Here is a 27,521-nt window from a genome sequence, read left to right as displayed (position 1 = left end):
GCTGTGGCTCCATGAAATGTTGTTTATTCTGTGGTGAGTAACTTGCCTTCTGACTCCAACTGTCTTTCCATTAATCTTCATATTAAGGTGGACTGTTCTATACATTCTCTTGTACCAGAGCAAAGCACACAGATCCCCACCATAATTGTTAGCGACCTCTAACATCTTTTCTTGTGACTCTTCTCAAGCCAATGACTGGGTACACCTGCAGACAGAGCAAAGAGTTAAATTGTACCACACAGTCAAAATCCAAAAAGGCAAAGATTGCAGGAGTGCAGGTGTTGTATTTAAATGCGCATAGCATTCGGAATAAGGTGGGCGAACTCATGGCACAATTAGAGATTGGTCGGTATGGTGTTGTGGGCATCACTGAGTTGTGGCTGAAAGAAAGTCATAGTTGGAAATTTAACATTAAAGGATCAAAAGACAGGCAGGAAGGCATAGGCATGGTGTGGCTCTATTGGTAAGAGATGGACTTACTTCTTTAGAAAGAGGTGACACAGGGTCAGAGAATGTTGAATCTTTGTGGAATGTCTGATGTAAGGTCTCTGACGGGCAATTATAAGAAGTAGTGGTGGTTGGTGGGATGGGGGAGTGGAGATGTTGATTAAGCTCACTGCTTCGGGAAAGTAACAGTTTCCGAGTCTGGTGGTCCTGATGTGGATGTTTTGTAGGTCCCTCCCTGATGTGGGATAGGTGGGATCTTTTATGATGCTACAGTCCCTTTCCTGGCACCATTCTGCATATTTCTCCTGACGGGGCAGGTAGGCTGGCGCTAGAGATGTGGCAGGCATTTTTGACCGTGTAGTAGAGCTTTCTGCCTGCTGCAGTGCAGTTTCCATACCATGCAGTGAAGCAGCTTGTTAGGACGCTGTCTACTGCATTGCAGTCACTCACTGGGGCTTTCCAGCGTCAATGTCCCAAGCCGAGGGGACCAGTACTAGCAATGGAAGCCCCAGTACCTGCAATCCCCTATCACACACCATTCAGATTTCCTTCTCTCTCTCTGCATTAACATTTAGCGACTCTGTACCAACAGGAGCTTGGGAGAATGAGAACGGTAATGAGAATAGTTAGTGTGACGTCATGACAGCACCAGTGATTACCTTTTGGGGTTCACTTCCTGCCGTTGCCTGGAAGGGGTTTGTATGTGCTCTCTGTGAACATGGTGCTCCAGTTTCCTCCGACATTCCGAAGATATATGGGTGAGGGTTCGTGAGTTGTGGGCATGCTTTGTCAGTGCCGGAAGAGTGGTGAGGCTAACGGTCTAGCCAGCACAACCCACATTGATTTGACTTGACGCAAACGATGCATTTCTCTGTATGTTTTGATGTTTTGATGTACAAGTGAGAAATAAAGTTAATCTCTTTTTTTAATCTCTTTAATGCAGACTACTGTGGTTGAAAGCAGTGGCTCAGTGCCATTACTCGGTTAGATGCAGGCAATAAATATTGTGTTTTCAAATGAAAGTGTCCCAGGAGTAATGGGGTAATGGGATGACTGGCAGTGCAGCTCAGTTTGATTAGTATCAGCCCAAAACCATTTCAAAAAACTGTTAAATATTCAAAGACAAATAAGACTGTTCTGCATGTCAATTCCTGTTACTCCAGTGTGTGATCTTACAGCTATTTTATAATTGATGGCTACAAAATGAGTAAGGGATATGCTGGGAATTCTAGTTCTTTCATGGTCTTCTGACCTGCTGCCTCTGTGCCTTCGAGACCACTTAGCAGAAGGAACAGTAAATTAGATTCCAGAAGGTCTTTGCGGAATTGACCGCATGAACAGTTGTAAACAAAGGAACTTTGACAGGAAAAGGCTAGCCACCATTCCACTTCGCAAATTTTGATGGGAAGCAAATCAATTACTTGAACCAGATGTGAAGGGGGTAAGTAGCGGTCATGATTTGTCCTGTGGCTTGTTCCTGTTTGTGGAAGACCAAGAGCTATCTCTTGATAACATATTGCCCGAAGGCTGTTTATGTCATGTTAATGTTGTGTTGGCTGTCAATTTCCTTTGATGCCTCTGCAGGGGTGCTGATCTATCTTGTACAGTATATGACCATGCTGTGCTATTTTATTTCCTCTAACATCATAGAGCCTGTGGATCTCTGTCCTCCTGCAGATGTTGGATGATAGTACAGACCATAGCCTAGGAGCATGTACTGTTAACAGCACTTCAGCGTTGAGCTCTTATTCTGCCTTGGTCTGGCCACTTTTCCCTTATATCACAAACCGCCGATGACAATATTCTTCTCCATATGAACCATGGCAATTTCTGGCTTCTGTGGATTGTATTACTGTGCCATTATGATATGCATCATGCTTTTCCATTTTCTTTTGGTATTGGATTGATATTGATGGTGTCAGTCAAAAAGCAACCTCGTGTTAGGGGTCTTGTTAATGTTGTTAAGGTGGTCCTCCACCCAGCTTGACTTTAAAGACCCGGGAAAGGAGTACATGAGACCAAATGGGAAGCAGTGCTCCTTTCCTCCTTGTCCGACACTTGGCACCTCTCTCATATTCACATTATTGGATTTCATTCTGCCTTTTGTTAAAAAGTTGTTACGCTCCTACACTTCACAAAATTCCCAGGATTTCTTCATTTTAAAAAGCTTGACTGCTAAGTGAAACCCTTGTTCAGAAGACAGAGTCTTCTCTGGGTGCGGAACTACACAACAGTGAAGAGCTGTTGAAGATGAGGATTAAATTGTTTATGGCTGTTTTTCTCTTACAGTTTTCCCAGCTGATAAAGATCTCCCACACTCTGAGTCCAGAAAAGTTCCCACTGATTGACCAGACTTTCTTCCCCAACCACAGAGAGATGGTGAGTATCACTCAAAATAGCTTTACAAAGTGTTCAATGCTGCTGTGTTTTGTGCTTCACTTTTATTTGGGAGAAGGAATGGTGATATACTGTACGCACTCTCCACAGAGTATTGTGGAGAGGAGTGTCTTTCTGTGAAACTACTCTCAAACGCATATGCTTTCATTTTCACCTAAATCTTTTTGAGTTGTTGTTTGTTGAATTCAGTATTTAATTATAAGTAAAAGTTTGGTTCCACTTTTGGCAATGCCTGATCAATATCATGGGCTGTTTTCAATTTTTCATTTCCTGAGTTGGTCCATTTTGAAACTCTGGTCTCTTTCTGATTTCATTGGCTGTCAGTGGTTTCACCCAGCAGTAGGTGTGATTAGAGCTACAATGCTAACATCTGGATCCTTTCCTTTGCTGAATTTATGAGAATTTTGAAATATCAGGCTGCGAATGCAACCGGGAAGTCCTCAATCACTTAAATGAAGACAAACTTTGTGGCTGGCAGACAAATCCAAAGATATTTTGGCTCTCTATTGATATTGAAATTGAACTGGTGCTGTTAAAAGCAGCATTAATTCAAAACTAAGGCAACCGCATGCTGCCTGGCCTGCTGAGTTCCTCCAGCATTTTGTGTGTGTTTATTGATATAGCTAATGTATGGTAATACTCTGTTTTTTATACTAATCTCTCTGTAGTGAATCCAACGATTTCACTCCTTTATATAGATCCACAAACATAACATCCCCATCCTTGGAATTATGCTTTTTTTAAAATAAGGGGTCGACTCAGACCATGAGAGGCCTGCGTCGGGCATTTTCATGCTTTACAATCCTTATTTTCTTTAAAATAAGGCTCATTAATTAATGAACAAAAGTTGGGTTTTAATTTCCAAGCCCAGTTGTTGAGAGCAATTCTAGTATCAAATAATTAATTCACATTGGGAACTGCAGATATCCTGGTCAGTAAAGTTAAATTCTCCACTGTGCCACTGCAAATTCCATCACAGTACCATCTGGCTTAGCTTTCTCTCTCAAAGTCAAAGTTCAGTTTGTTGCCGTATGCATGCAAGGACTATATATCACAGGTGTAATGAAAAACTTACTCACAGCGCTGTCAGACGGGTGAAACACTGTGAAAGCAGCATTCACAAGACATGTTAATATGTTTCAAGTGTTTGGGTTTATATAGGTTCAGCTAAAGTCACAATGGCACACATTTCTTTGAGCACTGATGGGGAGATGTTCTCTTAAATCTTTTTCTATATGTGCAACTGCTTTTTAATCCCCACATGCTGTTGTATCTGGTTTCCTTACAAATATCAAAACGATCGTGTCCTCGAGTAACTTCCATGCTTTTAGTAGTGTTAGGCAAAGAGCACATGTACATCTCAGTATCACAGTGCTCCCAACTGTGTCTGCATCTGGAGTTCTGCAGGAAATTCACTTGTAGTCTGCATTACTTTGCCCTTGCAATGTCTGCTGTGAGATTTGGAATAACTGACTAAGAATACATGTTAGTGACAGTAGGAAATTGATTTCAGCTCTAGCTTCAGAGAGTTGTTTAGTTTTAATGCTTTTGTGTGTGTAACGTTCTGCCTGCAATGAAACAGAAAATGAGAAAAGCCTGGAATTTTCCCGCTAAATCACTGTAATGCAAGGCTACAGTGAGGGCAAAGCCCACAAATAACTTAAGCCTCCGCCTCTGTGAAATTTTTAGCAATTTCTTTGTGGCCTGAACTATTTTTCTTAATGAAGAGGACTGTGCTAGGATAAATAAATTAATATTGCCTCATAACCTTCAGTCCTATGCAGCTTAGAAGCAGTTCATCACTGGGAAAGTGTAATGAGAGAAGAGGTAGTATGGTCATTGTCTATCCAAGAGAAAAACCGATCTACATTTGCCTGGCCGTTTTTCTTGCTTAGCAACAAGACTAACGTATTTATAAAGAAATGTTGTTTGCTTCTCAAACTCACAATCCCACATCATTTAACTTGATGGCCAACTCGGGCAATTCTGACTCCTTCATCCCTCCCAGCTTCTCAATACCAAACCTGCAATACAAAGCACCCAATCTGGGCACTGCTATTGGAAGGACAACGTAATAATCCAGTCTAAGTGAGGACTTGGAGGCTACTTTTCAAAGACTGATAAATACAAGTAACAAATTGTCAGCAACCAAGAGGAAGAACAAATGAAATGGACACAGAGTTACTATGATAGCATTTTTACTACTGTACTTAGATTGGAAGAGACTCTAAAAGTGACACATGAAAAGTTAATTTCTTAAAAGTCAATTTACATTCATGGAATATAAAATTCATAAATAACACAGAGAAATCTGCAAATAATGCTGCGAATTTAGCAACAAGTACATTCCATCAGGAAAGCTTAATTTCACCTTATTGTTTAATTGCTTTGTTTGAATCCCAACTCCGCCTCCCCCTCCAAAACCATGCCCTTATTAAACAGTTAGACAAAGACAGAAAATGTGTACAAACACAACACAACCTGATCTCTGTACTTATCATCAGTGTACATAATGTCAACAACTTCACATGAACCACCAAACCAGGTAAGCAATAAGAAAATAAACCGAATTTACAAAGAAAAAGATAGAACAAAGCAAAATAACCTTTGAACTTTTGGAAAAAGAGCTTTGAATTCCATTTTTTTTTCTTCTCAAGAGTTCTGTATGTTTCTTGCCCAACCTATAATCCTGGCACAACACAGAAAACTTTTCAAGCAATTAAAGATGTTATCCACAAGGATGAAATGCCCACTCGTACAGCTATATGTTGAGTAAAATATAGCTCATGTAACTAGTTGATAAAATTTAAACAGATTATATATAGTTGGGTGTTTCTTTCTGCCACAAAACTTTGGGTGATTTATTTTCTAGAATATCTGTTGATCATAATATAAGTGACATATGTGTGAAAATATTAGGAGTGGTATGAAATATTAAGTAGGGTAGCTCTGCAAGTCCAGGTAGGAATTATTGTAATTATTGGATACAAAACAGACATTTGACAGCCTGTTTAAAACCCCATCATTTGTGTCGCTTGGCATTGCAAATTGCAATTGATTGGAAGTGTTCTGTAGCTATATGAAGGATGCTGCCCATTACCTCAAGTTCGGAACATTCACTTTGAACATTGGTACTCTGTAATTGTGCAATAGCTCCTGTAAACTTCAGTCTACAGTGTTACACATTACAACTATAAGGTCGTTTGCTTATTTGTCTGTAATTCACTAAAGCACCCTAGTGTATCTTTCCATATGAAATGTGCTTCATTAATGCAAGTTGCAGCTGAAAGTTTAGCATCAGCCTTGTGCTCTAGTTGTATTTACAGCAACATCCTCATTACAGCCCCAGAAACTGATGGAAGTCGGCAAAGGCTCTTTGGAATCCTTAGCCCCACACGTGTGCAGATTAGGAAGGCAATGCTGGTTCCCCTTGAGGAAAAGCAGTGTGGTGTCCAACACTCTCTAGTGTGATCCCACCCAGCAATGAGCAGGATCATGGAAGAGAGAGAATTCTCCTCATTTAGTCAAGTTCCATTTTTCTGCCGTGCAATCCAGAGATCTTTCTGGTACTTTGGGCATCACATTTCTGCACATACGTTCATTTTTCATGCAGGCTGAAACCCGGAAGCATTAAGTAGAAGGCCGTTCAACTTCTGCTTCTCAGGAAATGTGCTTGTACTTCTGCATTGTGTTAGCCATTGGTGGGAGACTAGGTCTTCTGCTATTGGCTGCACATAGAAGCGCAAAAAGAGGCAATGCCTAATTTGATTTGTCCATAAGCCAATGCAAGTCTTTGTTAAAAACAATATTGCAGGCATTCTGTGATCTGGGTAAAGGAGCTAGTTTCAGCATTTCAAACGCAGCAGCAAGCCTGCCCAGTGGTTAGTCTCGGGGGGGGGGGGGGGGGTGCTTTGTGACACTGAGATTAATTCCTGCACTGTGAGTGTAAAAGGAGAAAAGCACACTTATGAATCTTTTCTCGGAGTGGAATTAGTTTAGCCGCGAACAATAAAGTTGTTTGACCTCATCCACCAAGCAGGTGGTGGAGCTGCCTCTAAGCAGTGAACTTTACAAGAAACACGAATGGTCAGAATTTGAAGATCTTTAAATATTAACAGAATGTATCCAAAATTTCTTCACCTGAAACCTTTTGGAGTAAGGCAGCTTCATTTATAAAGGACGGTAGCAGTAATGTATAGCTCAAACCACTCCAATATTAATACGTATATATATGTATGAAGCTCAGTAATATACATTACTGTAAGGAGCAAATCTGAAGAAATATTAATTGACATGGAGTCAAATGGCCCAAGCACTGGGTAATTTAAGAGTAATTCTGAGAAAATAAGAAAATGGCCTAGATAAAGTCTGTGTTTGACATACTAATAGTGCGAGCAGACAGGCACTAAGTTGTGGCTGGTCACACAAAAAGACAGCCTTGCTGGCCAGCATTATTTGTTTACAGAGGAGTGTCCCTTTCAGGGGTCTGTGGCATTGATCTTGCTTTTGTCTACCGTGGATGCTCCTCTGTACCAACTGCAGTAGCCTTTATATTCCATGCAGCCGTAGTTTTTGGCCTGATATCCCATGTATCCTTGGTCAGACAGCATATCTGTCCACAGGCATTCATTCTTTGCTGTCACAGAGCATGGCAAGTAATAGCAGGGTTTGATCTGTGGAGATATAAATTAGAGATGGAACAATGTTAAATATTGTTTTACTTGTGGAGAACATATTGCCTATTGCATTCTCTGAAAATATCTTTTGGAGTGAAGGAGAGAAGGAAGTGACTTGATAGAGGTATACAAGATGATTAAGAGGTATAGAGTGGATAGCCAGAGACTCTTTCCCAGGGTGGAAATGGTGAATCAGAAGGGGCATCATTTTAAGGTAACAGGAGGAAATTTCTTTACACAGAGAGTGTTTGGTGCATGGAACGCCTTCCCAGGGGTCATGTTGGAAGCAGATACACAAAGCAGATTTATTATCAAGGAATGTATAAATTATACACCTTGAACTCTGTCTGCTTACAGGCAGCCACAAAGCAAGGAATTTGAATAACCTTATTTTAAAAAAAAAGACCAAAAACCACTGCGCTGAGAAAAAAAACACACATCGTGCAAACAATAGAAGCAAGCTTTTCAAACCAGACTGAGCCCCAGATCCACTCCCGGCCCAAGCCAAGCCTCGGCCCCCAGTTTTCACACCAGTGGGCCATTTGAGAAATTCTTAGGTAGGCGCCGGATGAGAGAGAAATGGAGGATTATATGAAGAGTTAGACTGATCTTTGAGTAGTTTAAAAGATCATCTGAACATTATGGGCCAAAAAGCTGTACATGCTGCTGTGTTCTATATTCTAAAACTTGTGTGGAGTAGTTGGAAAAATTACTTAGCCTATTATGGCATCATCATTAGAAGAAATAGTCAACGAGATAACCTATTGAAGATTATACAACATTTCTTACTGATCGTGGACTAGTTTCCATGCACAGTATTCCTTAATTCCCTCCAATCACCATCCCCAATGTGTAACTGTAGGTTTATTTTTCTTAGTAGTAGTTTGGAAGAACAGACTGGTTACGGTTAAAAGCGCCCAAAATATGTTTCGTTCCAAAAAAATGTACGTACCTTGCAATTGCAGCCAATCTGGTAGCGATAATTAAGACCCTTACGCTGCGCGAAGGTGAGCTTCTCCCAAGGCTCGATAAAGTTACATACTCCTGTGTAGACTTTACCGTCGTGAACTCTACCTGCATTATGGATGAAAAACAATGTATTATTCTCTACCATTTTCTGTCTTAATGCAGTACTGTGTTTCCATTGTATTCATTAGAAAGGAATATGATAGGAGTGTAGAAAATCCCCGTGCAAGGGGTGGATACAGCTGACCAGGGTGAGTAGGAGGTGCAAGATAGGCAATGATAGTGTAAAATATAATTGCCAGGTTTTGCTTTGATCTTTTTGGTAAGTGCTCTTTTTCTTGTGAAGTGAGAGAATGGGATTTCTCTTCCCCAGCATGCATTGCTGTTTGCAGTGTTAACCTAATGTGTTTGGTGTTTTCCTGGGTGGACATTTGATTGAAGGGATCAGATTGGAAAAGAAGCCCCATTACAAAATTCTTGTGACTGCAGTATCAGATGAAATTGTTAATCCCGCATATAGTTCTGGAATGTGACTACAAGTCTAATGCCCCAATTGTAGCCTGTGGGGAAGACCTTTTCCACGGAAGGACTGTGCCAATGCTAGCTTCCGTTATCTGACATTCCTTTGACAGCAATGATGCCTTGCAAGTGCAGAAGGGATGACAAAGCAGACCCCCACTCACCAGGAACAACTGTGGCATATAAAGTAACCTAAGGCTAACAAATATGACTTTTACTGATCATTTACTCTCAACAACTGAACCTTGTCTCTTTTCACTTTCTGGAGGAACACTTCATTTGGTAATCTTAATTTAGTGGCAATGCCTAGTGGTGTCTTCCTGGCATTCAGCAAAAATATTCAGCTTCCTTTTCCTTTTTGCTATAATGTTCGGTCTTCATGGAATAATCTTTGAACCCCGTGGTCAATAATTTACCTACACTCAATATAATCCTGATGCAGGATCTAGACCTGAAATGTCGATAGTTTCTTTCTCCCCCCCTCTGTTGCCGCTGATCTGCTGAGTTCCCCAACAATCTGCTTTTTCAGTTCCTCTCAATATTTGCTGGACTATCAATTCCCTTGGTAGTCTAGTAAGCAATGTGAGCAACTGAAAAAGACAGGGAATCTTGTCATTATGATTTTCAGAAGACTAATATTGTATTACCAGCTTTATAAATAAATATTGACTGTGTCACTAATGGCTAGGGCCCTAGTGGCTCAAGCATCCTTGTATTGACTGTCTTTTTGGTCACTATATAAATTTTACTTATTTCAAAATAAGTCAAAAAAGAACAAGTTTAACCAGCCTTTTCTCAGTATTTAAATTGTGAATTTTGTAACTATTAGTCACTTTCATTTTTCAAGGGTAAGGCAGAGATATACATCTCAGTCCAAATACTATTCAAACCTTTCTCAAAATGCCTGTGATATCATCTTTATTGTAGTTTGATCATGGACTAATTGGCCTACAGACATTAGAGCGTTATCTTTGGATGAGTAATGCATTGCATTTACTGGCAATTGTGCTTTAACATCATTGTGAACTTTGAAAGCAGATAATTATTTTTCATGTGAAAAAGCATGAAGCTATTTATTAAACCTATTGTGTTACTCAGCCTACAGTGGATACAGGCATTCTATACTGGTGCTAAAGACCCAGCAAAAGGAGAGAGTTCGTGGAATAGGAATTGGTAGGGACCAATATATACCCCTCTAAATATGCCTCCATGAAAACCAGTCACCATATTTAAGTGAATCCACCACAGTCTTTACCATGAAAAAAAAGAGAAGTGATCACCAAGTCTGGGGAAAAAAATAAATTACCCTGGCTTTGAACTCATATACAATGTTAGCACACTTCAGCTTCTGACAAATTGTCGAACTTCTCAATAAAAGGACTCCTAGATAAGTGGTTTTCATCCCAATGTTCTAATGCAAATTATGCATCCTTAGGTATAGTCTTAGTGTGGATTCATTTTTAACTCAAAAATATATTGTTCTAATACGTGAGATGAAAAATTCAGAGGTTCTCTGGAAATCAAGATGAGCTGCCTACATAGCTACTGTACATGTCTTGGCAAACGTACCTGTGATCAAGTACTGGAATTTGTTCACCTGCAGGCGGACACCACACAGGCTCTCAGAGGCTTCTGTGTAGATGTACTGAACCTGTTGCACTTTGTTGAAGCCACGGTACATCTGGAGAAAAAAATAAATGTTTACATTGATACAGAAAAAACTTCACATAAAAGCACATAGATAAAGCATCAACAAAAATAGTGTTGTAGTTTGGGATTACATCGATACCTCAGCAGTACTGCTAATTAATTCAGCTGATAACTAACTATGAAGAGTTCTTAGCAATATGGGAAAAAGGCTTGGAGACAGGCAAATTCCTGCCAATTAATTCACTCTCTGTTTTAATAAGAAATTTGAAGTGGAAGAAAGTGGTTAGTAGCAGAGCAAGGTGGTGACATTGTGCTTGGAGTGGCACATCACAGGCTCCAGTCCAATTCTACACAGTGAAGTCCCTTTATGGTGGTGGCAGAAAGTTCTGTTCAACAAAGTAGAGGTAGTTTCCTTTGTGCAAGTGGTCCATGATGTTAAATAGTCAATGGGCCCCCATCCCTCTTGTCAAACTGCAGTATGATAGATTGGCTTCTGGGCCGGAGTCCAGAAGCTAAGAACGTTTTGTAACTTTTCCTATTAATTCACCTGACAATGAACTGTCAGTAAATGTAATCAGAAAAGTCCATTGGAATCAGTTAAAGAAAATATATACTGAAATTATGAGCTCCATTTATTTAAGAAAAGATATTTTTAAACATCAGTTGAAGGGAAAGAATGCTGAAGGGAATAATATTACAAGAAAAGTTTGCACTCAATTTCTCTTATGTCTTCATTTTCTTGGCACTAAGCCTCTTTGTCAGAGCTGCAAAATGCAAAACTGCTCTATGGTAAGGCTAAAACAGCATATGTATATTTAAAGCTATCTGAAAAGAGGCGAAAACCACTTGCATTGTACTGGTTTTTGTTGTTGCAGATACTACAGCTCCCATTTCTTGGGCGGTCGACATAACCGTCCTTTAATGTGAATCATACGATGGAATTGTTGTTGGAAAATGTTACTGGGCAGAACTCCCCAGTGCTGTCATGATGAGTTTTAAAATCCACTTTGTAGTCAATAAGAAAAAGCGAGGCTTTACAGTCTGATTCTGCTAAATTGCATGAGATTACCTTCTCAGAAATGGTTTCAGGTTCTATCAGTCAATACCTAGGGATTTTCACATATTTGAAAGTGATCAAATTCACCTTCTCAAGTGCAGTTTCGAAGAAAAAAGTCTTTATTTTTTTCGCTCCTAAATCCATTTTGCATGAAAGGGTAATCCACGGAACAATTGAATTTCCACCCTTAAGCACATGGTAAAGTTCAGTGCGCACCTGTCCATATGAAATGTTATTAACAGACGGGACGGGAGAGCGATAGCTTATGCATTTTCTCTCACCACAATGTTGCTGTCACCCTGTCTGTCCCCATGTGTTACCTCCTGTCTGTCAAAGGATGGGGTCTTACAAACTGATGCCCTTGATCTGCTTCCAAGGGACAGTCGGCTCCTGTACTACAAAAATTACACTGGGTAACAGGGAACAATTCATTGTTTCTTGCTCCCCTGCGGCTGCTACAGTATCATCACTCATACACGTACTGTAAATGTCTCCAGCGAAGGTTGTTTTTCTGTAGTTTGATATTAGATAGTTCATATTTGGCATCTACCTTCTTTAGATCCTGCTTATATCCTATGCTTTGCTTAGGTTAAATTTGGAGCTTGTGGTGTACAAGAGGAATTGTGATGGTTTACCATCAACGTAGCCACAAGGAAGGATAATAAACACTAGCCTTATGAGCTACACCCTTTTTGCTATAAATTAATAAAAAAAAGGTAGGAGAATGCTTACATAGTAACAAATATAAAACACTGGAGGAAGTCTGCAGGTCAGCAGCATCTATGGAAATTATCTCCGCAACTTCCACCATCTTCAACTGGATGCTACCACCAAACACATCTTTACTTCCCTTTCACTCTTTGCTTTCCGCAGGGATTGCTCCCTCGATGATTCCCTTGTCCATTTGTTCTTCTCCACTAATCTCCCTCCTGGAACTTATCCCTGCAAGAGGAAGAGGTGCCTCACCTGCCTATTCACCTCCTCCCTCACCTCCAATCAGGGCCTTCAAACGGTCCTTCCAAGTGAGGTAACACTTCACCTGTGAATCTGTTGGGGTTGTTTGCTATTCCGTTACTCCGGATGTGGCCTCTTCTACATGGTGAGACCTGATGTCCATTGTGGGAACGCTTTGTCGAGCACTTTTGTTCCATCCACAATGAGCAGGATTTCCCAGTGACCAACCATTTTTATTCCAATCTCCATTCTCGTTCTGACATGTCGGTCCATGGCCTCCTCTACTGCCATGATGAGGCCACTTGGGTTGGAGGAGTAGCACCTCATATTATGTTTGGGCAGCCTCCGGCCTGATGGCATGAACATTGATTTCTCTAACTTCTGGAAATTTTTCCCTCTCTACCTTCCCTTTTCTTTCACTCCGCAGTCAGTCTCCCCTCTCTTCTCCTCACCTGCGTATCACCACCCCGTGTGCCCCTTCTCCTTCTCTTTCCTCCATGGTCCACTCTCCTCTTCTATCAGATTCGTTCTTCTCCAGCCTCTTGCCTTTTCCACCTATCACCTCACAGCTTCCTACTTCATCCCTCTCCCCTACCCACCTGGCTTCACCTATCACCTATCACCTTTGAGCTTGTACTCATTCTCCTTCTCCTACCTAGCTTCTTTCTCCTTCCATTCTAGTCCTGATAAAGGCTCACGGCCCAAAACGCTTTGTTGAGCATTTCTTTTTTTCATTTCCATAAATACTGCTTACCCTGTTGAGTTCCTCCAGTATTTTGTACTACAACTCTGGGTTTTCAGCATCTGAAGAATCTCTTGTGTTTATGGGAATGCTAAGGTACAATGGTAAGTTATGGGATAAACCTCCCAGTTATCAGGAGTCATTAACAATGCTTTGAGGAGCAGTCAGCAGGGGTTTGTGAGTGGAAATATGAGCTTGATGAACCCTGCAAATTTCTTCAAAGAGTTAATCAAAAAAAAGTAGGTGAAGATGTTGTCTATTTAAAGTTTAGCAAGGGCTTCAGCAAGATACTGCATGGCAGACTGGTCTACAAGCAATGTTCCCTCTTAATTTTTTGTAGAGCTGCACAGACCAGCCATTGTGCTGAGAAGGAAATTTTTATATGGCCTGAAAACAGCGCGGCACTTTAGATGTTAACATTTGATAAAAGAACACTCGAGCTGTGCACAGGAGCATTTCAGATACTGAGCGGCTGCGCACCTGCACAGCTTGGAGGGAACAATGTCTGCGAGGAATGCAGGGAGAGCTGAGGAGCAGCAAATAGACGTCAACACAGGTCAGTGTGAAAGCCAGCAGAGGACTTGTTTGATGAATGGTAGGGCACTAAGGAGTGTCATGGAAGTCAGGGACCTATAAGTACACGTGCATAGTTGTTGAAAGTGGCCTCAGAGGTGCTGGAAAGAGTGTTTAGTATATTGACTTTCATCAGTCAGGGCACTGAGTATTGGAATTGGGACATTATGATGCGGTTGCATAAGCTGTTGATGAGGAAGCACTTCAAAGTTCAAAATAAATTTATTATCTATGTACTTTTATGCCACCGTGAGATTTATGTTCTTGTGGGCATCCAAGAAACACAATAGAATCAATAAAAGACCGCACCCAACAGGATGGACAAACAACCAATGTGCAAGAGACAATAAAATGTGCAAGTACAAAAGGGACAGGAAAAAAAATAACTAAGCGATAAATATCGAGAGCATGATCAGGAATCTTTGAAAGCAAGTCCATAGGTTGTGGGCACAAACAAGAGAAAATCTACAGATGCTAGAAATCCAAAGCAACACACGCAAAATGCTGGAGGAACTCAGCAGGCCGGGCAGTACCTACAGTTGATGTATCAGGCCGAGACCCTTCATCAGGATAGATTATGGGAACAGTTCAGAGATGGGCTGAGTGAAGTTGTCCCCTCTGGAGATACATGCAGGGGCAGGACTTGGAGGGAAATTGGAACTAGCTGAAGTCTGGTGGGCATCTTGGTTGTTTAGACTTGGGCTGAAGAGCTTGCATTCATACTGTATGGCTCTATATAACATACTGAATCACCAACTGCCTCTGTATAACTGCAGCATTAAATCATTTATGGATCATTAACTAGATGTCTCAAAGGCGATTTACAACAGCCCAAGAAGGACAGGACAGGTAGCAACCTGTAGTGGACTCTGTTTCATTACTTCACTCAGGATAGATTTCTAATTTTGGCCATACCACAACCTGAAGAGAGCTCTGCAGGGAAAGGAAGGGAGGCCTTCATGGTTAGCTTCTGGAGGTTGGGAGCCTAATGACAATGGTTTTACCTTCTACTTCTGGAAAAATAGTGTTTCTCTTGATGATATCAATGCAGTCTTGTATATCATAATGAATGATTCAAGTTTACCTACCTCCTTAGATCATTGTCCTTTTAAACAATGCGTATTTGGTCTGTGGAACAACACAGTGCATTCTCACACCTTTGTACACATTGTGCACTGTACATTTGGTGTGTAATAGCAGAGGCCAGGCAATAATCAACGACTTCCCCTCACAATGGCTGGATTGAGAATATAAGCAGAACCATCTACTTAGTATGATGACAGAGAGAATGGAAACCTTCTGTCACCCTTGCAAAAATAACTTAAGGGAAAAATGAGCTTGCTTTCTTCAAGGAGACTATACCTGTGGGGCAAATTGAACTTCTTTTGCCCTAGAAGTTGAAGATCAAGTACTGATGGTTTTGTACAAGGGCCATTGAGGCGAAGTTCACAGGTGCACAAAGCCCAGAATGTCACATTTATAGGACTGGTCACAACTCTTGAAGTAAGTGTAGGTCTAAGATGCACCAGAGGTAATGGGAGTTGGTGGGGGGAGTTTATTATTTTGATAATATGGGAGTGGGTGGGAGGGAGTTCATTGTTTGGGTAATATGGGAGTGGGTGGGGGAGTTATTGTTTCAGAGATATGGGAGTGGGTGGGTGGAGTTTAATGTTTGGGTGATTTGGGAGTGGGTGAGGAAGTTTATTGTTTGGGTAATATGGGAGTGAGTGGGGAGGTTTTTTGTTTGGGTGACATGGGAGTGGGTGGGAAGAAGGTTATTGTTTGGGAGACATGGGAGTGGGTGGGAGAAGAGTTTATTATTTTGATGACATGGGAATGGGTTCAAGCAGTTTGTTGTTTTGGTGATATGGGAATGGGTGGGGAGTTTATTGTTTGGAAGATAAGGGAGTGGGGGAGTTTATTGCTTGGGTGACATGGGAGTAGGTGGGAAGGAGTTTATTGTTTTGGTGGTATGGGAATGAGTGGGGAGTTTATTGTTTCAGTGGCATGGGAGTGGGTGGGGGAAGTTTATTGTTTGGATGATATCAAATGGTGTGGAGTGGAGTGAAGGATCTCCACTCTTGAGGAAGGTCCAGCCTGTGGGGGTAAGATGTGTATTATTTAAGAAGAAACGTGGATCTATCTGGCCATTTTTGTGGATCTAGGATATGGAGGAAAGACACAGAATTTGTGCAATTGGACCGCTCTTGACTTTCCTTTATAGAACAATCTTCTGTGTCGTGTTGTAACATAATTGAATTCCCAGGCTCCTGACTTTATCATGTTATCAACGTCAACCATTCTCATCAGAAGTACTCTGCCTGAAAAAAATAGTTAGTTGTTGAACTTTACATTGGTTTATGCTGTGGATTTTCACTCCGAGCTGGATCAAAACCTCCCCAAGCATGGGCCCCTTGCAGCCACAGAAGGAGAAAACTTTTATCCCATCAGTCTAACTCCGATCTGAGTTGAGAAGCATCATATCACTGAGTCAATGCATGTCATTTTCTTAAACAGTCTGAGCCTGTTGTGACTCACCTTCATCTGTTTGACAGTGTAGCGCATTGTCCCAAAAGGACCATCATTCAGTAGTTTCTTCCCAACCACTTTTGCCCGAATAACTGGAAAATAAAGAATAATTAAGGTCATCCCATTTCAAAAGTGCAAGTTTTTCAGGCCACATAAGACTTGGTTAAATCTGACAGTGTAAAGGTGGCACATAAACCTCAGTTTGAAGTTTAAACTACTGTTGCAGCTCCTCTCTTTTTGTCTATTTTGCTCTCCACTGTTGAACTAGCAACGCAGGAGTTAAGTATCAGACAGGGTTGCCACTTTTAGATCTGCAGACATCGGAGGAGACAGGATGAGATAGTTCCAGTAGTTGAAAGGAATGTAAGCACTGCAACTAGCCTGGCTTCAGGTACAGTTAATCAGGTGAGGCTGGAACCCCGGAAAAGTGCCAAGTTCTCAAGCAGAGAGGAAATGGGAGAAATTTATAATCACAGTCCTATACAACATGAAATTTGTTGTTTTGTGGCAGCAGTACAATGCAAAGACAAAATTATCATAAATTACAGAATAAATATTGTTATAAAAGAAATAATGAAGTTGTTGCGAAAAGAAGACATTGACAGTTTTTGTCAGCAAATGCAGAAGGATTCTTCAAAAGGGAAATATGAAGCTCTAGAACGAGTTACTAATGTGAGTAAGTGAAGGATGACCCAAGGCACTTTCAGAATCGATGAGACAAAAAATCTGTTTCTTGATTGATATCCATAAATTCTGCTTTTTGATATTAGGACAACTACTTTCGAGAAGAAAACATTATCTCACTGAAAAGCTTCGACTGTACCTTTGTAGCATTTATAGATTCAAGTACCTTCCTTAGGACTATTCAGCTATTCTCCCTATCTTTCATATCATACCCCTCCCTCCTGCATCCCAGAAACTATGTGTACTGGCAGCTCCCGATCTTCATTCCGAGGAAATGCAGCAAGATTATACATGCCAGTACCAGTTCAGTCTAACAACAGCACTGTGCTTAAACCAGCTTTAAGCTCTGTGATTGTGAAGCTTTGTCTCAGGGAAGGTGTGTGACTTCCACTGGGGCTTCTGTGTATTTAGTCTATAGTCCACCACTGCACCCGCCCCTGAGCACAAGTGCACTTTTGTTCCACACCAGCCAAGCAGCAGCAGCATGCAGGAGCTAGGTGCAGTGTACCAGATGGGGCAAGAATGTAGGAAAAACATCAGCGGCAGTTCACATTGTTCTCCATCTTGCTCCAAGGATTTGGCTTAGTTTTTAAAAAGCAGTTTCTGGTCAGCCTAGTTTTGAGTGTCTTAAGGAGAACAAAAGTCTGATTGTGTAACAGACCTGACAAGGTCAATGCTTTGGAGGTGGTTAATACGGAAATCTGCTTTGGCATGGCCTCATTAACAGTGTTGTGGCGCCTATTTATGATCACTTATTTTACAATGCCAGAGTGGAATGTCACACATACTCAGACTGCCTCCTTCCCCCCGCCCCCTTCCCATAGCTGCTGATGTCTTCGAGTCTGATCTTTGTAGTAATAAAGCAAATTTTGTTCCAGTGGAAAACCCAGTAACATATGAATTTCAGCTTCTGACAAGGATCTTAGGTTTAGCACAAAACAAATCAGTTTTTATTTATTCTGCTGTGCAGCCAAGACACAGATGTAGATAAGTGATTTTAAAATTCCAAAATGACTATTGCTTGTTTTATCAACGAGTAAATGCAACAGAAATAAAATTGTGACCCCCCACCTCCGCACCCCCCCCCCCTCTCAGCCACCCATTTGACAATCAAAACCTGACTGGGGCAACATTCAGATATATGACCTGCCCAAGAAAAAGAAATATGCAGGAAGCAATGTAAATAATCAAAATCGAGTTAAAAACTTAGAGGTTTGACCCATGTGCGATCATGTTCCCCAGACCTGGCCTGCCAGCTGGTTCAGCCTTGGAGCAGAATAATTGTCTTTGGACATTGAGAACAGGATTGCACGATAATGGCATCAGTTGAATGGCCTGTCTGCTGTGGGTGATACTACATGTGTTTCAGGTACTCAAAGATCCAAAAAAAAGTCTGTGATATGAGGACATCACAAAGTGCTTTACAGTTAATAAAGTTCTTTAGATGTGCAGAAACATAAGAAATTACAATGTGTGCATAATTGGCCCCAGCAGATTATGACCAGAACATTGTTCTAAGACATCTTCAATGAAGTTTATATTTTGTCTAGGATAATATTCTGTGATGTACTTTGTATCCAGCAGAGAACAGAAGATATTGACAATGCTGCACTCCTTTAGTACTGCACTGGAATTTAGAATCTATGTTCACCCTGGAACATGTGTGATCAGAGATGTGAGAAAAAGACAAGTGTATTATTCTGAGCTGATATAAACTTAGTGAATTTCTGGAAAAATATGGGTAATAGTGAAGAATGAAATCAGATTATCTCAGTGGAAATGGAGCTTAAGACTTAACTGTCCTCTACATCACGTGTTCTACTTTTCAGCCATTTCACCCAGCAGTAGTGTTTTGTCACTAAAACACATATATGTATTTTACAAAATATGGAAACATTATTAATTTTTTATTTCAAAAAGTCATCTATTGTTCTCAGGAATGGCTCTGTGAATCTTTTTTTTAGAAAAGTTCATTCTGCAAACTTCTTCTCTCTCACTAAAGTATACTTTACGATCTCTGCTATGAATGGTATGGGGGAACTGGCAGAAAATACGTAAGACGTGTGTGGCTCCTACAGTGGTTAAGGAGGCAAACTGGGAACAAAAAATGCTTCTTAGGTACAAAGTAGAGTGATGAATTAGAAATGTTAATTCATCTGAGAGACTGCAATGATCTGAAAGGCCCCTACGCTAAATTCAGTTCTTTCAAAGGCTAATAAGCTGCATAACCTCATACTGATAGGTGGTGTTGAATAAACTTTTAAAAAATGGTTTAAGACCTATTTATATCCCCTTCACTGATTAGCCAGGTTCCCTGCGGTTCACCTAGTTACTGGGACTCGTTGCCATTAATTCTCAATTGTAAACATGTCTGCAATCTACCCGACCAGTAATTCCCTTTTATTGGCACCTCCTGTGTATTAGCGCTTGCCCTCTCTGAAAGGCTATATATGGAAACGTACAAACATACTGCCCCTTGTTAAAGTTGCATTTTAAATAATTTGGCCCATTTCCATTAGCCTGTGTCTGGATCTAGATAAACAGAGCATTTAGAACATTTATAGAAATGAACAGTTTTAATTTGTCACCATCTTATTTCCATTTCCGGAGCAACATGTACGAGGATTTCCACTCTTGCAATCAAAGCCCTGTAGTTTTGATGGCTATGTATTAAATCAAATTATTAGTAGTTAACTAGTAGCTACCCCTGAGTACAGCTGGGTTTCATAACTGTTTATCTGAATTCACATTGATTTTTAATAAGGATTCAGTGTTAATTGTAACCAAATGTTGATTGACAACAAGGAGGTATGGTGCTGGTAAAGACTAAAACATTCAGATTTTTTGTAGTGATTAGAAAATTTCATTTACAAAAGTAAATGAATGGTTAGTGTGCCTGGACGTACTCACTGAGGGCCATGTATATCCAGGTTCAAAGTTCAGGGAAAAGGGAGAGCATTCCCAGACATTCCTGGGAGAAAGACATGTTCCTATAATGGATGGATACGGCTGAGAAAGTAATGTCCTGCCCTCCTTTTGCAGATGATGGCACTAGTTTGAACATTTCAGTGTCAGGTTTTGTATGAAGAAATGATGTTTTACCTTCCTGCTGAACTGAAGATTCCAAGGATTTCCAAGCAATTAAATCCATAATTTATGGATAACGTTTTTCTTTAGGCTCTAGTCAGAAGTTTGTTAATGAGAACACACTAAGGCTAGACACTTTCCCTGATTTATTAGATTGTTAACTATACCAAGAAGTGCCTGTAAAACAAACATGAGTGAAAATAATTGCAGGTGGATAACTGCAGTGTGCTTTGAGTTCAGTATCTAGCTTTGCATGGATAATACTGTAACCTAATTTGCCCTTTAAAAGTATACTTACACCTTAAACTTGGTTTAACATCTTTACAATTACTATTATACAGCACACACAACAGCCATTCCAAACTGTGACCAACCATTGAGTGAAACCATTCCATTTTCAACCCTTTGAAAGAGCACACATTTGCCTTTATTTGTACGTATTGTAGATTCCAGTTAATTGGGACACATTGAGACCAATACATTTGGCCCAATTAAGCAGCTGCCTAATTTAGCCAAAGTTTCATGGGAGTAGTTAAAAGGTAAAAAAAAGACAAACTATCTAATAACTAAGTAACAAATTATGCTTTTAAATGAAATACAGAACAAATTAGAACACTGACAATACTACTACAGTAATAAAACAATAGGTATCGACAGAGGAGTTCATTCATGTTTTTTGATTGATGATAAATGAATGAAATCAGTGCAGATTCCTTGTGTAGATAATGATATGCCTTCATACAATGCTATTGATGATTGCGTTTTTCAAATCTTCATTTTCATTATCGCATTCAAGATGATTGTTGATACCTTCAAATTCTTCGTAGGACCTAACTTGTTGGAAGCAGTGAAATAGTTTCCTTTTCACTTCCAGCTGTTTCTGGCATCTCCAGGCCCGAAGGCTTGAAACAGCAATGAGCAAACAGTTCTGAATTGTCTTACTGCTTATTTCTCGCCGACTATCAGTGACAAAAATCACCGCGTTTTGAACATAAGCATGCAAGTGGTGCTATTTAAAAGCTGTTCGCTCTAAGCATGGTGTAATGTCTAGCGACCACAAAACTGCACACAACTGGCGCTTGTTAGAAACTGTTCGGAAACAGTCTCCAGTATCAATGAGTCTGTATTGACAGAACTCAAAACTATGAAAGGTATAATCACTCTGATGAGATTGTACTTCAGACTCCTCTATAGCCACTGAGACACTGAGGAACAGAAATGCAGGTAGATCAGCAAAAGGTGTAAAAAAAACAGCAGGTTTGTTGTAGTGGGTGACTTCAACTTCCTTAATGTAGACTGGGGCCACCTCAGTAGGGTGCAGTTGAGTGCTTGGTGTGCTGAGTCTAACCATGGTATGATATGCCCCAGTGGGGGTAGAAGAGGACCTGCAGAGTGATGGTAGAGGGAATCTCTGATGTCAGATGATGGCTATGACTCTCTGCATTTGGCCACTGATGTCACTCGCTTAATCTGTGGGCAGCTCCCTCAAGCTGAACACCCGATGTTACAGAGGGGGAATTTGCAGAATTGACTGGGTTGAGTTTTGCCCTACTCCATGCCTGGATTGTTGCCAGTAATCCATCGGTTATTTTTCATGGTTGTGTTGTGACATTCAAAACAATCTTGTTGATTAGGGAGGACTGGCAGGCACACTTCAGTGACACAGAGTGATAATTTGTGCAATGTTTCCATGGTGTATTCATCTCAGAATTCTGCTGAATATTGATTATTTTTATCTTCTATTATAACCTCCAATCCCATTCTGAAATAGACATGTTGCTGTACATGATATAATAAGTTGACGAAGTGTTAGCTTCTCAAATCTGCACTGTGCATGACAGGGTGACAGCTGCCTCCCTTAATACACTCTCCACTCAAAAGCTTTGATCTGCTTTTAGAACTGGAAATGATTAAAAAGGCATCACTGGCACCTTTGCAAATTTGGTACAGGCCCAGTTCCTGGAATAGCTGCATGATAAATGTACTTTGTAATTGAAAAGCTAGGTGAGGTTTTCTTTCTTCTGGTTTTCTATCCTCTTCCACTAAAGGGTGGCTCCTTGTAGTTCTACCACAATTAGCCTCTATACTCCTGCCTCACTGATGCCAGTCATTGATCAACCTATGTAAGTACCGGGAAGCTGTTCAGCCGTGGGAAGGAGCTTGTCAAATCCTTCATTCACTCAACATTATTGCAGAAGTGCTTGCAGCAGGAACAGTTCAGTGTGGATGCCTGGATAATTTCCTTTGCACACATTCACCTGTACTCAACAAAAACTAAAAGAGAAATCAAACCCATGTGTTTTCTGAATGGCAACCGTTCTGCAGTTATCTTAGCTCTGGCTCATTTTAAGTGTATAGAATCAGTTAACATATGAAGTTTTGTGCAGGCAGGAAACTAACATGGGCATGTTGGTCTATTGACCATGTAGAAATCAACTGGATCTCTAAGGAGGCAAAGAATTGAAACCCTTTCAAGCATTTTTATCAATAAATATGCTTCTTGGTTGCCTTTCTCCCACTTCTACCCTCACTTTACTAAGGCAGTGGTGTAAGTGGTTCACTGATGGAGCTCATGACTGAACCCACAAAAGGGTGGGTTCAAAGGAGAGCTCTCTGGAGAGCATTCTTGATGCTGTGGTTCATTGGACTAATGTGTCAGTGGAGTTGGGATCATGGGTGTGGTTATTCTTACTCTTTCTTCCACAGCTTCCAGCGATAGACAAGGGATCCTCTTCTCATCCTTCAGGAGCCTCATCTGCTTCATTAAACTTTACACACTGCCTTGCAGCAGGAGTGGAGGTCACAGTCTTGTCTCTTCACGTGGCCCACACTGCAGAGATTGAAGCTTCCCAGTGGCGGTTTTGATGGCTACTGGAATGAAGTGGTTAAGGAATGAGCACTGATTGGGAGTGAGTTGGCCGGCTGTCATGCAGAGAGGACATAACCATTGGTAGAATGCTGGATCATGTGGAATGCAATATGAAGAGCTTGATGTGGCAGCCTTGATCCCCTTTAGTAGTTTACTACTATACCTTCTGAAAGTACTTTTGAAAGTAATTTGTGGGGGCATGGATAACTACAGGTGTACAAGGAGAGAGCTCTTGTCATTCAATAGCTTCCACTAAAACCTAACAAACTGAGGGCGAAGGGATGGATTTTGATGGCCAACAAGTGAATCAGATAGCGTACTGCTTTACTAGTCTGATTGGACATCTGTGGAAGATGAAGGACTGGTGCTAAAGGGAAGGAGGAGTCTAGGTTTGGTCATTGTTATTACAGAAATACCCAGGAGAACCACCTTAGATACTATTAAATGTCCGACCAGAACTTCTTTGACTGGCTTCCAGCTGGAAAGGGCATTCTGGTCAAGAACAACAAATTATTGCCAGTGTGTCTGCTCTTTGATTGATGGGATAAAGCTATTTGTGAGGGGGGGGGGTGCAAGGAAACAGTGTTATCACAATTATACTGATATCAGGGATAGGAGTTTACTTATAGTATTAGACGGGAGACATGAAGATTCCCCCAGTAATCTCTACTGACAGAAAAGGAATTTAGTTTTGGCAATTCTTTGCAGTTGTAACCATGGAGATGCTGAATTGTGACAAACTTTGCTTATTCTTTGCCTTACACCAACATTGTGACAGGAATTGGGAGCCAGGCAGTAGAGGTGGAATTGAGGCTGACTGGGATAGCCTTCCAAATAGACAAGGAGATCCATTAGCATTCCGGATAATTAATAAACAAGCAACGTTCGAACAGCTGAATAAATACTGCGTTGCTGGCTACATAGGCAACACATGACTTTGCACACACTGGGATTACGTAGGGGTTAACGTTAAGGTGTACAAGAGACAGATCACTTCTGTTCGTGTGGCTGAAGTATAGTGGTTCAGCATAGTTTCTCAAATGATGGGGGTGGGGGTTGGTTTAGTTATTTGGTACTACCCGCAGCACCTGCCTGGCTGCATTTCAAAACACATAATTGCAATGATCTCATCTGCATGAGGGATAGAGAGATTACTGTGGCATTTCCTGCTGTGGGTCATACTTCACATTTAGTGCCCAGGCATTCCATGGTTCATTTAGGACAGACAAATAAACAAGCCATAATGGGCCTTATGCCAGAACACAAATGCGTCTGTCACCTGAACAACCTTGAGCTTTTAGGGTTTCTGTTTAATCGTTAAAACAATTTGATCTTTCCACAGCCGATTTGAGCAACAGGTGTGACTCACAGCATAAGTGGGAAAATTAAATGGAAGGAAATGAGAGGCTCTTTGTCATCAATAACATGAGGCGTCCATGTGGCCCAGGCTAAGGTCTCCATCCCCATTCCCAAATCACAGGGACTTTTGTCTCTTAGGTAAAGCTGGTTTATGCCAGCTTCCATCTGAACCCAGGCTGTCATTTTCAGAACTGAGTCTTAGCCATAATTCTTGCCAGTCAGAGTTGTGCATTTCTCTGGAGACAGAAAATTGAGCCATCATACATAAGCTCCAAATGGATCATGAAGGGGCCCATTGGGAAACTGCTACAATGGAGCCACCATATGAAGAGAGGTCAGAATCTGCCTTGAGGAGGAAGAGGCCCTCCTCATTGAAGGTCTTAGTGGTAAGGTACTGCTGTATTAAGTAACTGGATAAATGGCTGAGTTCTAAACCCACTAAGGAATTAAATTCACATAATTCAACAAATATGGAATTTAGAAACAGCTTGAATTAAAGCTGTAGCCATAAAACCACCAGGTTGTTGTAGAAACCAATTGGATTAAAAATGCTTTTCAGGGAAGGAAATTTGCAATCCTTAACTTGTTTGTCCTACAGTATGTGTCACTCTAAATCTATCATATAGTTGTCTCTAATCTGCCTTAGTTCAAGGACAACTAGGGATGGGCAATAGATTAACAGTAATATTCACCCCTGAACATAAGATAAACACAGGACTGTATCTTGATATCTCAGAGTTTCGGTCTCCCCTTGAATGGAGTCCATCTCAGCCTACCACCTCCCCCACCTCATCGAGTCCCATGTAAAATTCATCTGTCACATGAAGGCAGCTCTCCCATTTGTGCTAACGAGTTGCTTCTGAGGACATGGACTCTGCTCTCACACGATGCTGCTGCTTTCATAGAGTCGAACAGCCCTTCAATCCACTGGGTCTACTACCCGTCAATTGACCATTTATAATCAGCCATTTTATGCTCCCCTCACCTATCCTCACACGCCCCATCCCAGCTTCCACCACTCACCTGCACACTCGGGCTAACTTACAATTGCCAATTAACCTACCAACCAGCTCTTCTTTGGGATGCGGAATGAAATGGACATTCGGAGGAAACCTATATGGTCACAGCGAGAAGCTGCAAACTCTGCTCTGCCAGTTTCGGAACTGTTGCACCCTTCCACTCAACTTGGGTGAGCAGCTGCCAGTCCTACTTCTGTCTCAAAAGTTTCCATGCACAGCAGAACTAATTATTAACCAAAAGCAGGCTGGAAAAGAGGCAATTCCCAATAGAAATGGAAGGAGAATAGGGGAGTTGCTATGTAAATTTGATAAGAATGTTGAGCTGACTGTAAGGCGCTTGCATTAGGAATACAGCATAATCACATTATTCAAACTTTGTAAAAGCACTAGAAACTACTGCATTGCAGGAAACAGTTCCACGGAGTGGAAAGGCTAACTAGATGCGCAACATGCCGAGCAGTAAAAATTCAGCATTGCTGCTATCGACATGGAGAATAACAAGAGCTGGTGAATGCTGGGAAGCAGAGTACATCACTAAGCACTGAACCCCAAATGCACTTAAAAGAAAATTGCACTTAATTATGGGTTCCGCTTTCTAAGATCCACTTTTGATCGATGAAAATGGAGTCCTGATGTGGTGCAGTACCCATCAGGATTGCAAGTTCTCTCTCAGCTCATGAAAATTTCCTTGCACTCACTCAGTAGATAGAAATAAAGAAGGCCACTTGGCCATCTTATAACATATTCAAATGTTGGCATTTATTACGAGACAGTTCCTGTGGCCTGGTGGGGTTTTGAGTGACAATATACTGTTTTTCTTTAAAGAAAGAGAGGAGCCCTTGGCTATACTTTTCCAATAAAAATGAGTTAAATTTTGTGGGTGTAGTCCAGTAGCAACATCAGCAATACAGACTTTGTGTCATGAGTCTGCAGCTGGAATGAGAAGCTGGAATTAATGTGAAAGCCTGGGGTGGTAGACAGCAGCCATCCAAAATCCATATTAAGTCAGCAGCTGTATGAGAACAGATGCACTGTGACACTTACCAGCTCTATCTGCTTCCTTTCAGTCCTTTGCACAGACTTTGATCTCTGATCATTTTTATTTGATGCCAGTTTTTCATTATTCGGACTCTCTTCAATGTGCCTTAGGTTATCTCAGACATTTGGTTACCCAGGTCACAGGTTAGGAGAAATAGCTTTTCAGAGCCTCTCAATATGCTGTTCCAGAGCATACATGCCACACAACTAACAATAACCATTGCCATTTCCACCTTTTTACCTGCACTGCACGCTCTGAATTTCATTGTTTTAAATAAATGACATACATTACTTTAAATGATGGAGGGCTTTCCTTTTCTCTGCCAAGAGATACCCGAAGTTAGCTGACAAACTGTTTGAATATGTTTATTATGTATTGTCAACATTATAGTTTAACTTGCAAATCACAAACCTAATGCAAACAATATGAATTTCTTGGCAGTATTGAATCTTAAAAATTCCCGCGTTTTGTATTTCTGTAACTATTTGTGGCCCAGAACACTCAGCAGTTACATTAAGAATATCCATAGCTTTATAGCTGCTTAGTATGACCAAAAGTGCTTCCATAAATATATTAGTTGTTCATTATCTTTTTGATTTAAAGTCACGTTGACCCAGTAGGTCACAATGATTTCCATGGTGACAATACATTGGGAAATACAGTGATTTACATACTCAGACAATATCAAAAACCTTGATTCTGTTCATTTGAGCAAAACTCCATGCTTTGTTTCACTTTTGAAATACTTCCAGTCTGTGGTTTAGAGAGTTTTCGAGTTTATCCCCCTTAGGTCAACTCTGTTGAATAATATAATGGGAAATTTATCACAGAGAATCCCAGAAGAATTATTTGGAATCTACTTGTAACACTGGTTATAATATAATAAATCCCCTCATATTGAAGATAAAAATAAAACATTGAAAGAGGTAAATTATAACTAGGTTTCCTCTTTTG

At 40.8% G+C, this 27,521-nt stretch overlaps 2 protein-coding genes across 6 annotated transcripts in view; one reads left to right on the top strand and one right to left on the bottom strand.

Moving 5' to 3' along the window:
• LOC140202624 (synapsin-3-like) overlaps positions 1-27,521 on the top strand; it is a 344,209-nt gene that overhangs the window by 214,509 nt on the left and 102,179 nt on the right. For all 4 annotated transcript variants that reach the window (XM_072267691.1, XM_072267692.1, XM_072267693.1 and 1 more), the window contains exon 6: positions 2,737-2,826. In XM_072267691.1, coding sequence (XP_072123792.1) covers positions 2,737-2,826 — 90 coding nt within the window. The remainder of the gene's footprint in view (positions 1-2,736; positions 2,827-27,521) is intronic.
• LOC140202625 (metalloproteinase inhibitor 3-like) overlaps positions 5,026-27,521 on the bottom strand; it is a 32,087-nt gene continuing 9,591 nt past the window's right edge. For both annotated transcript variants that reach the window (XM_072267695.1, XM_072267697.1), the window contains exons 2-5: positions 16,520-16,602; positions 10,575-10,686; positions 8,473-8,594; positions 5,026-7,517 (exon numbers count right to left, since the gene is read on the bottom strand). In XM_072267695.1, the coding sequence (XP_072123796.1) occupies positions 7,323-7,517; positions 8,473-8,594; positions 10,575-10,686; positions 16,520-16,602 (512 nt within the window). In that variant the 3' untranslated portion in view covers positions 5,026-7,322. The remainder of the gene's footprint in view (positions 7,518-8,472; positions 8,595-10,574; positions 10,687-16,519; positions 16,603-27,521) is intronic.

Source organism: Mobula birostris, chromosome 9, assembly GCF_030028105.1.
Source record: "Mobula birostris isolate sMobBir1 chromosome 9, sMobBir1.hap1, whole genome shotgun sequence".
Lineage (NCBI taxonomy): Eukaryota > Metazoa > Chordata > Chondrichthyes > Myliobatiformes > Myliobatidae > Mobula > Mobula birostris.
The sequence above is the reverse complement of the archived record's forward strand: the minus strand, read 5'-3'. Positions and strand labels throughout refer to the sequence as shown.